The 13,042-nt window shown below is 34.8% G+C and overlaps 1 protein-coding gene across 3 annotated transcripts in view; it reads left to right on the forward strand.

Annotated features, from left to right (window-relative positions):
- The window catches only part of LOC129236438 (cystinosin homolog), a 78,328-nt gene extending 66,026 nt beyond the window's left edge, over positions 1 to 12,302 (forward strand). For all 3 annotated transcript variants that reach the window (XM_054870832.1, XM_054870831.1, XM_054870833.1), the window contains exons 8-9: positions 3,121 to 3,223; positions 11,400 to 12,302. In XM_054870832.1, coding sequence (XP_054726807.1) covers positions 3,121 to 3,223; positions 11,400 to 11,481 — 185 coding nt within the window. In that variant the 3' untranslated portion in view covers positions 11,482 to 12,302. The remainder of the gene's footprint in view (positions 1 to 3,120; positions 3,224 to 11,399) is intronic.
- The last annotated feature ends 740 nt before the right edge of the window (positions 12,303 to 13,042 follow it).

A 13,042-nucleotide genomic window follows, 5' to 3' on the forward strand; every position in this document is an offset into this window, starting at 1 on the left:
CGAAAAATGGGTCTTGGCACAATTTCATCTATCAACAAGACAACGACCCCAAACATACCAGTCGCGTAGCAAAGGAATACTTTAGACACAACTCAATAGAGCTTTTAGAATGTGCCCTATCGAGCACTTATGGCAATATTTAGACAACCAACTCGATCGATCAAGTTGCCGCTCAAAGGAAGCAGAATTTTTTCAGAAACTGCAAGAGACCTGGAATAAAATACCTGAAGAGCTTCTTTTTAAGAGATTAGTTCACAGTATGCCACGCCGCCTTTTGGCTGTAATTACCGCAAAAGGCGGGAACACTAAGTATTGAGTCATTTGCATAGCGTTATTACTTTTACTATTACTAGTAGGGTACAAGGGTACGCAAATTTTGTCGCTTATGGGCATTTATAAAAAAAAATATGAAAATAATATTTTGTTTTCGGAATTGAAATATTTTGATTTGTGTTTTTATAATGTTACTATATTATAAATAAATTAATAAGTTAATCGAAATTTGAATGATATAATAGAAAAAAGTATTTGTGTTTGAATTTTCCCTTAGAAATTGTATATACATGTTACAAAAAAAAAATATTTTTATAAAGAGGCGCTTTTATTATTTTAAATATATATTTTTACAAATACTGAAAATTTGGAATAAAAATCGCGGCGTTTTTTGTTTTAAAATATACACATATTGATGTTAAAAAAAACGTTTTATTTCATTTTTATTTAATAAAATAAAATTGTTATAAAAATAATAAATTTTTCTCAGGGTCACTTAAAAATTTCACGATAATAAAACATTTTCATAAATAGTGTGAATTATAAAACCTAAGTTAAATGCTTGCTGGGTTAACAATTGCTTTATATATTTCTCTTCAACGATATTTCAATACAAAATGCAAATGCGGTCGGAAAAAACCTAATTTTTAAGCTTTTTCTGGGGGTTCTATAGGGAGCCTTGGAGGTTGGGACTTTCATCGTTATAATGGTGTAACCTTGCTCTTTCTATTAGGCATGGTAGACGGTGTCACGCCACCTCCCACTCCGCCCCCCAACCAAATATATCGTGGTAGTAATGGAAAGTTTAGCCATAAGCAGTATCCCTTTGCACTAATTACTGCTTGTAGGCGCCGTCGCTCGGAATCTACTAGAGTGTTGGTGACATCTCTTGGAATATTTGCCCATATCTCTTCAATGGCTGGTTTTAGGTAATTTTTACCACTAATCTGCCGCTTGCGCAAATATTTCTCAATGTGGGCTCACAAGTGGCCAATTGGATTAAGATCTAGGCTCTGAGATCATTTTCTTACATTGTAAAGCAACTATTACCCTTACAATCAGCGCTTGAAGGTGAACGTTGCTGGTAACTGTAATTTTTCGACAGTTTTGGGAGTGTGCTCCTTTTTTCTTGATAATTTATTTTAGTCATCATCATCATCATCTTGGGATTACACAGCCGCAGGTGAGAACCGGTCTTATTATAGTTTGGCACATCTGGAATTTTTGTTCCTTTGATATCAATGAAGACTTCATAAGTTTGATATGGCCACAATATGATCTGTTATCTGCCTGAATACGGTCTTGTATAGATAAGGACATATTCTTATTTATGCTGAGTACTACGCCTAAGTATGTACACTCTTGCATGGACTCAAATACATAACTTCCGATTCTGATGCGACTATCAGGAAAGTATTGTGTCATGTACTTCGTCTTTTCTTTATTTATATTGAAGCCCGCTGGTATTGTAGCTTGCACTAGGCGCATGAAAACGTTCTAAAGAGCCTCCCTATTTCTCGCAAGAATCACAATCTCAGTCAGCGTATGCGCATATTTGTGTCGATTTATAAAATATACTGCCACATTGAGCTATTTCGTTTATTGCTGAATGCAGTGTTAAATAAAAATTTTTAGTAATAGTACCTTCAATAAAACAAAGCGTCCCACCCAATTTCCCGTCATTGCTCCCCAAATCATAACATGCCCGCCTCCATGGTCCACATTACCAACCACATTAGACGCATGGAGCACAATTGACGAATTTTTAAGTGAGAGAAATTGTCGGGTTCTCGTTTATTAAATGTTTGTATAATCCTTCTCTTGGCCACATTTGAGTTCATTTTTTAATCTTTTCCAGTACCATTTTTTCTAAGAAAATGGTTCTTTTAAATCAGTCTTTTTTTTTGTCGGGACAACTAGGAAGTGCAGCACTCAGACATTAATTAAGTCCATTGTACTACACTTGGATTCCCTTCTAGTTTTCTTTAAATCTACCCGATCTCCGAAGAAATCTGAGTAGATCTTTTGGTGCCACGGAGCCAAGGTGGTCGCTCCTTAACACATCAGTGCCAAAGACCTCGAACCTGATTCGAGCGAAGGCGGGACAGACGCACAGGAAGTGGTCCACCGTCTCATCCTCCTCTTCACAATCTGGGCAGAGTACACTGTCTGAGATGCCCACCCTTTCCATGTGCTTCGCCCACAGAAAGTAGCCCGTCATCAGTCCAACCAGCTGTCTGCACTCCCTTCTGCTTAATGACAGGAGGGTTTGCGGCAGTCGATCGGTCAAGACAGATAACATTAGTTTAGTCCATCTGCAACCTCTCTCAGCCTGCAAAGCTCGCTTGTGGGTTGTAGTAACCCATTTGCCTTGATGGCTGCAGAAGGGAGTGGCAAAACGGGCTCCGGGCCAAAGAAGTTGGCCTCAGAGCTCCTCTTAGCTAAGGAGTCAGAGAAATCAGTCGATATTTGCTTATTCATCTTCACTCTTAAAATGTGAGAAATAAAATTAAATTTTGCTGTTCAGTTATGAAAAAAATAACGGAAATGGTAAAAAATTAGGGTGTCCCACTTTTTGTTTGCCTTTGAAAAATTATGTTATTGCCGTTATTATTTAAATAAACGGAGTTACCGTTAATATTAAAACAACAATTATGCGTATTGAATAGTTAAATATTAAATACACATATTTCTTAAAAATTTGTAAATAATTTCATTATTCATACATACAAATTGGAATTTTTTAAATATTGGTGCCCCAGTTTCTTTTTGCTTCACTGTACTTATATATATATATATACTATAATGTTTGTACGCATACATATATACACATATACATATTTTCAGATGATTGGGTGTCAATTTTTGGTGATCCAACGAAATTTGGTTTGGGCCTATTCTCTGTGCTTTTCGATGTGGTGTTCATGTTGCAGCACTTCGTATTTTACAGGTTTGTTTCAAAGACATTAAACTGCATTTATTGATTGCTTACCGAAATGTCGGTTATAAATTTTCACTGCCATTCATCTAATTATTCATGCCGGTTAGGAAATTAAAATAAAATATTTTCCACGTAAAAGTCAACACTTGAACTATATTTCCGTTATAGAATTAAGTCCTCTATTTTTTATACGAATTTAATTTAACACGAACAAAATGTAAAATTTAACATGCATTTTTTTTTTTGCACGAGTTGTTTTATTTTAACACGATTTTCAATGTCTCATGAATTTTTCTGGAATCTCGTAGAGCAGACAGAGTGAGACTTTTCAACGCATATACAAAGCGTTTAAATTAGTGTCAGGAAAAGTCTCTGAGATTCGGTAGATTTTGCTCTTGTCGTTTAATAATATATTTCTTATAATGCATTTAATGAATTAAAATTTGTAAGCACCAAATAAATTCTACTTAAGAAACTCTAAATTATTAATAATTATTTTATTATTAATTAATTATTAATTATTTTATTATTAATAATTAATTTATTAATACTGTTTTCACAAAAGAGAATTTTACACGAATATTTTTTAAACGCATTTTTTGGGAACGTATCTATCTTGCAAAAAGAGAAATAGGTGTATTAGTCAATTTTTTTCATAAATTTTCTAGAAAAAAAAAGAGGTTGTCTGCAAAGTCGGTTTACTGACGATAGTTTAACGTGATAACGTCATAAGAAAATACTGATTGAATGGTTGCATTTTTCAAAAGAAAATTTTAATTTTATTTCTTTGATACGTATTTTGTATGGATATAGAGAATGAGTTAACATTAACATAACATATACTTTAACATAACATAACATAACATAACATAACATAACATAACATGACATAACACAACACAACACAACACAACACAACACAACACAACACAACACAATACAACATAACATAACATAACATAACATAACATAACATAACATAACATAACATAACATAACATAACATAACATAACATAACATAACATAACATAACATAACATAACATAATATAACAAATTATCCCGTATTAAAGCACTTATCAACAGCTTTCATTTGATACCCATATTGTACATACACAACCAAAGGTTACCCGGGTCAACGTTTTGACCTATATCTCGAGACCCTATGTACCAATAGGTATTCAAACTATACGGAAATCATCTTCAATACCTACTTAACAATGTGCGTAAGTTTGGTTTAATTCGGTTCAAAGACACGGCGGGTCCACGTTTTGGCATATATTTCGAGACCCTAGTCATCAATAGGTATGAAAATTACCCCGTATTAAAGCACTTATCAACAGCTTTCATTTGATATCCATATTGTATAAACACATTCTAGGGTCCACGTTTTGGTCTCTATCTCGAGACCCTAGTCATGGAACGGATGGAAATACTCTGAACTAAAGCATTCACCAACAGCTTCCATTTGATACCCATATTGTACATACACAACCAAAGGTTACCCGGGTCAACGTTTTGACCTATATCTCGAGACCCTATCTACCAATAGGTATTCAAACTATACGGAAATCATCTTCAATACCTACTTAACAATGTGCGTAAGTTTGGTTTAATTCGGTTCAAAGACACGGCGGGTCCACGTTTTGGCATATATTTCGAGACCCTAGTCATCAATAGGTATGAAAATTACCCCGTATTAAAGCACTTATCAACAGCTTTCATTTGATACCCATATTGTACATACACATCCGAAGGTTACCCGGGTCCACGTTTTGTCCTATATCTCGAGCCCTATTTCCAAAATAAAATATAATCCATGTTACTCGTGATGTAGCTTTCGAATGGTGAAAGAATTTTTAAAATCGGTCCAGTAGTTTTTGAGCCTATTCATTACAACCAAACAAACAAAGTTTTCCTCTTTATAATATTAGTATAGATATGGTAAATATTACCATACATTTTTTCCTTCAGATATAATAAAAAAATAATAATAATAACATTAAAACAACAGATATTATTAACAAACTTGGTTTTATTTTATATTCTTCAAGTAAATCAAATTAATAATAATCAATAAGAAGGCATATGCCAATACAAATACGTGAATTTCTATATATACTATATACACTAGCAAACCCGGCCCCCTTCGCTGGGCACACTAAAATAGAATAGATATGGTTTAGAACAGAAAATATACGGTTTTCATATTATTTATTTCTTTATTCTTTATTCAAGCGCTTTGGCATAAACAATATTTTTTGTTTTTCTATTTGTTTTTGAGTAAATATAAAATATAAATTGAAAATCAGGAAAAAAGAAGATTGTTTTTAAATTTCAAATCAACGCATATGAATAAACAATCGTCTTTTTTCCTGATCATCCATGAATTTTTCGTTTCAATTTATATGTTTTATTAAGCATTGGAGCTTTTTTAACCATTAACCATTTATATTTTTCAACAAAAAAAAACGAAAAAAATTGTTTTTTCCACGAACACATAATTTCATTCGGATTTCACATTAAATTCTCAAATTTCGTAAGAAATTATTCACTGTTCCAAAATCCACTCCAAAAAAATTCACAAACAATTTTTACATGTTGCACTTACGTTTTTTCCTTATGGCATCCAAATCAGAAAGAAATATTGACACATTGTAACTCACACTGTCAATTTGACAGTTCAGTTCCGCCCCAAGCGTTAGAAAAGTAAGCGACATTATGGCTGGCTCAAAAGAACGATGTACCCGTTGCCACTGCTCCGAATTACAACCAAACTTTACGAAACCCATTTTCAATACTTACTTAACAATGTGTGTAAGTTTGGTTTAATTCGGTGCAAACACACGGCGGGTCCACGTTTTGGCATATATTTCCAGACCCTAGTCATCAATAGGTATGAAAATTACCCCGTATTAAAGCACTTATCAACAGCTTTCATTTGATACCCATATTGTACATACACAACCAAAGGTTACCCGGGTCCACGTTTTGACCTATATCTCGAGACCCTAGTCACGGAGCGGCATGAAAAATACTCTGTACTAAAGCATTCACCAACAGCTTCAATTAGATATCCATATTGTACAAACACATTCTAGGGCCCACGTTTTGGTCTCTATCTCGAGACCCTAGTCACGGAGCGGATGGAAATACTCTGAACTAAAGCATTCACCAACAGCTTCCATTTGATACCCATATTGTACATACACATCCGAAGGTTACCCGGGTCCACGTTTTGACCTATATCTCGAGACCCTATCTACCAATAGGTATCCAAACTATACGGAAACCATCTTCAATACCTCCTTAACAATGTGTGTAAATTTGGTTTAATTCGGTGCAAAGACACGGCGGGTCCACGTTTTGGCATATATTTCGAGACCCTAGTCATCAATAGGTATGAAAATTACCGCGTAATAAAGCACTTATCAACAGCTTTCATTTGATACCCATATTGTACATACACAACCAAAGGTTACCCGGGTCCACGTTTTGACCTATATCTCGAGACCCTAGTCACGGAGCGGCATGAAAAATACTCTGTACTAAAGCATTCACCAACAGCTTCAATTTGATATCCATATTGTACAAACACATTCTAGGGTCCACGTTTTGGTCTCTATCTCGAGACCCTAGTCACGGAGCGGCATGAAAGATACTCTGGACTAATGCATTCAAAAACAGCTTCCATTTGATACCCATATTGTACATACACATCCGAAGGTTACCTGGGTCCACGTTTTGACCTATATCTCGAGCCCTATTTCCAAAATAAAATATGATCCATGTTACTCGTGGATGATGTAGCTTTCGAATGGTGAAAGAATTTTTAAAATCGGTCCAGTAGTTTTTGAGCCTATTCGTAACAAACAAACAAACAAAGTTTTCCTCTTTATAATATTAGTATAGATATGCGCATATACATACATATATACGCTCACTTAAGTAGGGGAGAGCAAGATGTCGAACGTTGCCGTTCGTTTGCTTTGTTTGCTTTGTCGTTCCTTCCGCGCTTTCGCTTGCAATTCATTCAATGCAATGAGCAAGGTAACTACATATGAGCAAGGTAACACTAATATGAGCAAGGTAACTACATATGAGCAAGGTAACGACACATTTTTTCGTGCGTGCAGCCTGTTAAATCGAATTATAAGACGTTATCACGTCAAAAATATAGTTTATTATATAACAAGAACTTTATAAAATACATCGGAAGTCTTCTATATGGATGAAAATTCTCAACTTCGTATGCTAAGCAAACTGCTAAACCAACGCGATTTTTGAGCCTCCTCCAACTTACACATCGTTATATTAAAAGTAATGGTCTAATAAAACTCCATACCAAGAACTTCTGGAAGGATTCTGAGTAATGAGTTCCAAATTTGATGGGAATTTTTGAAAATTTGTTAGTTTTTTGTGAATTTCGTACAAAGTTTGGAACTTCGATTTCTGAGCCAATTTTATGCAGCCAAAAAAAAATTATTAAAATATCCTATATATAATATACTATAGTATTTCCATTACAGAAAAAAATTTTATTTTTGACGTGATAACGACTTATAATTCGATGTAGCCGGCTGCATGAACCAAAAAATGCGGCGTTATCTTGCTCACGCGGCGTTACCTTGCTTGAACTGCAAGCGAGAGCGCGGAACGAACGACAAAGAGGCACAATCGGGCCCGCGTTCGGTAACGTTCGACATCTGGCTCTCTCCTACTTGAGTAAGCATATATATGTATGTATATGCGTATATGTATATAAATTCACATATAGTATTTGTATTTGCATATGCCTTCTTCCTGTGTGCATGGTAATGAACCATTTCTCTGTTGAGAATAGGACGATGATAGGAAAAGTAGGAAAAGTAGGAAATGAAAGGGGGTGTTTCTAGTGTAACGTGTCTTGAAAAAGTCAAATCGATGATGATGCCTCTTAGTGTTGTTGACTTATTAACGTCTGATGCCCAATCGAAATTGAGCATATCTTTCATGAATTTGATAAATGTTTCGTAATTTTTCACATTTGTGTAAATGCAACTTGATCAATTCCATTGCGATTCCATTTACCTCCTTCTCTATATCCATACAAAATATCTATCAAAAAAATAAAATTAAAATTTTGCTTTGAAAATTGCAACCATTCCATCAATACAGGGTTGCCCATATTCGACGGACCCATCTGGCAACCCTGTATCTTTTGACAGAGACGTCAGATCGCTTAATGACATACTGCGTTGGAAGCGTCAGTCCAAGCAGATTTTTACCATGGAACAGTACACGCCACGCGAGTGCTCCCAAATTGTTGAAATTTACATTCAACCAAAGAAGTCAAAAGAAGAAGAACAAAATCATAATGTCTGATGAGGCTCATTTCTTATTGAATGGGACGGTAAACAAGCAAATTTGTCGTATTTACGCCACTCAAACTCCTCACGAAATTCAAGACGAAAAAGTCACTGTTTGCTGCGGCGTTAGTGGGAAAACGATTATTGGGCCGTTTTTCTTCGAAAATTAAGATGGTTGAGCTGTTACCGTCAATCAGGAGCGTTATCACGATATGATAACCACTTTTGTCATGCCAATTATTCGTCGAAATCGTATGAGGCAGTTCTGATTTCAACAAGACGGCGCTCCTCCACACACAGCTAGCACCACAATCGATTTTTTGAAGAAATTGTTTCCTCGTCGTTTGATGTCGAAAAATGGCGCTTTTGACTGGCCACCGCGTTCTCCCGATTTAACGCCACCTGACTTCTTCTTGTGGAGATATTTAAAATCAAAGCTTTATATTAATAAGCCAAAGGCCATAGAAGAGCTCAAGAACGACATCCGTGAGGAAATAGCCGCTATTCCAGCCGAAATGTTAGCCAAAACTATGGAAAATGCTGCAAAACGGGCACAATACGCCGTACAGGCTCAAGGCGGCCATTTGAGAGACATCAAAAAGTGATGTCAACAAATCTACTTGAACCAAATAAAATGATTATTATCGTCAACATCAAAAAAATTGTGCTTTTCTTTGATTTAAAAAACAACACATAGGTCCGTCGAATATGGGCAACCCCGTATTTTCTTATGACGTTGTCACGTTAAACTATCGTCAGTAAACCGACTTTACAGACAACCTCTTTTTTTATTGTTAAATAACATGTTTTATTTAATAACAAAAAATAAAAAAAATGTTTCTTCATAAAAAAGATATTACAAATTAAAATAATTCAGTTACAGTTTTGGGGTCACAGCTTAAATGATGCACTAAATTAAAGGTATTCAAAAAACATAAACACATTAATATTTCGATTTCATGATTACGGCTAATACTTAGTGGGGTATCCCTTTTGAAGAGAACAGCTTTTAATCGGGAATTCATACATTCTACAAGTTTTGCTGTATAATCGGAACTAATTTTATCCCATTCTTCCTGTAGTGCTCGTTTCAGATCAGAAGCATTGGAAATATTGCGGTTTCTCATTTTACTTTCCAGCACTGACCACAAATTCTCAATAACATTGAGATCTGGACTCTGTCCATGTGGGCAGTTCCAGATAAACCAAGTTTTTACAATAACAGACGCATGCTTGGGATCGTTGCTTGATAGAACCTAAACGAATCCCTAAAGCCTGTTTTATTCGCGCTTTGTGCTAAATTATGTTTTAGCAGATCCAGATACATCTCTTTACTGATATTTCCTTCGATAAATGTACAATTTCCGATGCCTGAATAGGATTGCAATCCCATACCATCACACTGCCCCCGCCGTGTTTAACTGTAGAGCGCAAATTACATGGTTGAAGCGCAGTATTTGGTTTTCTCCAAACGCAGGACTGCCTATCAGACCTGAAAAGGTTAAATTTGCTTTCATCCGCAAAATCAACGGACTTCCAGAACGAAATGTCTTTGTTCAAATGTTGTCTGCAAAACTCTATTCTTTGTTTTCTAGTACGAGCATTAATCAACGATTTATTTCGGGCAGTCCTTCCATGAAAAGTTTCTTCGCGCAGAACTCTACGAACAGTTTCAGGGTTGAAGATCTTGCCTAAGAATTTTTCGACTTCATTCGTGAATTTTGGAGCGCTTAAATCGGGTTTTTCTTTAACCTTGCGAACAATCCACCTCTTATCGCCATCATTAAATATTTTATTTGGCGCATATCTGCCTTTATCCTGTTTCGTGTTTCTATCCTGTTTTCGTGGCGAAACGTTTCTATAATGTGCTGGATAGTTGAGAAACTAATAGCAATAATTTCTGCAATTTTTCGTTGGCTTTTGCCCTCTTTATAATGACGAATAACGTCTTCCCTTTTTTCAAGTGAGGTCCGTTTTCCCATTTTAAAAAATTTAAATTTTTTCTACTTTTCTTTACAAAAATTTTTTGAGAATGACTTAAGACGCTAAGTTAAACAGAAAAAAATACATTTCACCGTTATTGCATTCTCAGAGAAAATATAAAGTACACTGCATCATTTAAGCTGTGAGCATGTTTTGATGAGAAAACTATTTGTTTCTATATTTTTTCAGCACGCTTTGTTTCTGTTATTGTTCCTTCTGCAGTGGTAAACAGTACATACATATCTCATTACAAGTCGTATATATTTTTTTTATTAAACTTAATAAACATCGAGCCATTTTCTTTTTTCTAAAAAAGTATTACCTGCGTGAAATAAGCTGTGAATCACTGTATATAATAATGAAGTAAAACACGTCTTCTTTTGTCAAAGAACTTTATTTCACTCTCACTTTTACAAAGACTCTTCTTATCTTAAAGCTTAACTAATATTTTACATTTAATGAGAATGGGAGAAGGTAAAGCCTAGCAATGAATGTAGGAATGCATGTTGTGTGTATGTTGAGTGCGTGAGTAAGCGTGTGGGTGTAGAGTGTGAGAAAGTATGTAAAGCAGTTGTTGGTTTACATTAGAGTTAGCATAAGTAATTAAATATAAGAGTAAGATTAAGTTAGAATTAAGAGTAGGTATAATATAGGAATAGGGTGATCATGTAACTAAGTATAGTAGTATGTAACATTATAATATAACTATATATATGTTTACATATATATGGTACACATGCATGTATGTACATATTTATTACATTACCTGTAATGTATTATAGACATACATGTCAAAGATAAATCCACCTGCGTTGTTATTTGATTCTTATCATTTTTTTTATTTTTATTTTTAGGCGTAACCAGATGCCTTCCGTTTCTACGCTGACCGAGGCCACAGAAGTGCCCAATGCCAAATCTGAGGAGAAACGTTATTAGTTGCATCTACTTTATATTTACATATTTGTAATATGTAATTATGTTGTAAATACCTAGGTTTTTAGAAATACCTTATTTTGATTAGTGAATAGAAATTTCGGAAAGAGCACTTTTATTGTACTTAAAAAGTATGTGAGGACTTCAAATATTATTATATATAAGGTGGTTTCAAGGCTGCGCTGAAATGCAAAATATTGTGTTAATAGAAAGAGCGAATGCCTTATTGCTAATGTTATTTATTATTATTGTAATTAAAATAATTCCGCACTTACTTATTTTTGATATGTATGCAAAGATTGTTAAATTATAAATTAATTAAAAAAGGTTTAAAGAAATATTTTCGATTTAGCGTTAACCATTCGTAAGCTGTATCGAATCCTTAAAAATTGGATATGTATTTAAGTACACACATACATACATATGTATGTACTCCCCTGTAGAGAATTCAGCTTACTCTAAATTTAAACAAAAAGACAACTTCTTTTCAGTTTGGTTACTTTTAGGCTGGCTTGTAGTGGGCTTATTATCATAATATAATATTAATGGTCCTACGAATTATTATATACATTCATATGTAGACATGTATATATTTGAATTTTGTAGCTTTTACATACCACTTAGGGATAGATTTTATGCATATGAACATATTTACATGCATATGTAAGTTAAAGATTTTCGCGTAAAAAATCTTTTTTTAAAAAGATTGCGGTATGACCGCTCTTTATTGAGTTCTGTCTAAAACTGATTTACAAAATTTCTTAATCTAAAACCTAAACTTAAAATGCACCGAGCTACCTGTGGTGGCGTGAACAATTTCCAGGAATCGCGTGCATAACTTCCGGCCTAATTCGATTGGGGTGTTGCTGCCATTGGCTTTTCTGCTGACAGTGCATCTGGATTATTGTAGGAAGCGCTATGTAAGCGTTGTACATCCGTTGTACTCATGTTACTGATCGGCGTTTTGAAAAGTTAACATTTGCCATGTTAACATGTATATTGATGGTTTACAGACATACATAAGTACATCTTAACATAAACACACATACATAATTACAAATAATATTAGAAAGGGTTTTTCAATTGGCGCGGGTCGATTTTGGCGCCCTGTGGCAGCCATTTTGTTTTGGTGACATCTGTCAAATCTTTTTTTTATTATTCAGTTGTTTATGCCAAATCATCATGGCAAGTTACACGATTGAATAGCACGTTCAAATGATAAAACTTTATTATCAAAATGAGTGTTCATTAACGCAAACGTTGCGCGCATTGCGCCCATTTTTCGGTAGACGTGGTGGCACTTCCAATTTCTTATGGCCCATATTGAACCATATGGACCTAGACGACATGTGGTTCCAGCAGGACGGCGCTACGTGCCACACAGCAAACGCCATTTTATTCCAATTCAACATCTACCCGCCCTTATTGAAAAACCCTTTATTTATTGAAGGTGGTAGCATTAGACCAACAACAATGTTTTGTACGTTTGATTGTCACGGCAAGGTATTTTCGAAATGGAAAACAAAAAATTAATTCGCCTTGTTTTATTCTGTGCTGACAGCTA

Source organism: Anastrepha obliqua, chromosome 1, assembly GCF_027943255.1.
Source record: "Anastrepha obliqua isolate idAnaObli1 chromosome 1, idAnaObli1_1.0, whole genome shotgun sequence".
Classification (NCBI taxonomy): Eukaryota; Metazoa; Arthropoda; class Insecta; order Diptera; family Tephritidae; genus Anastrepha; species Anastrepha obliqua.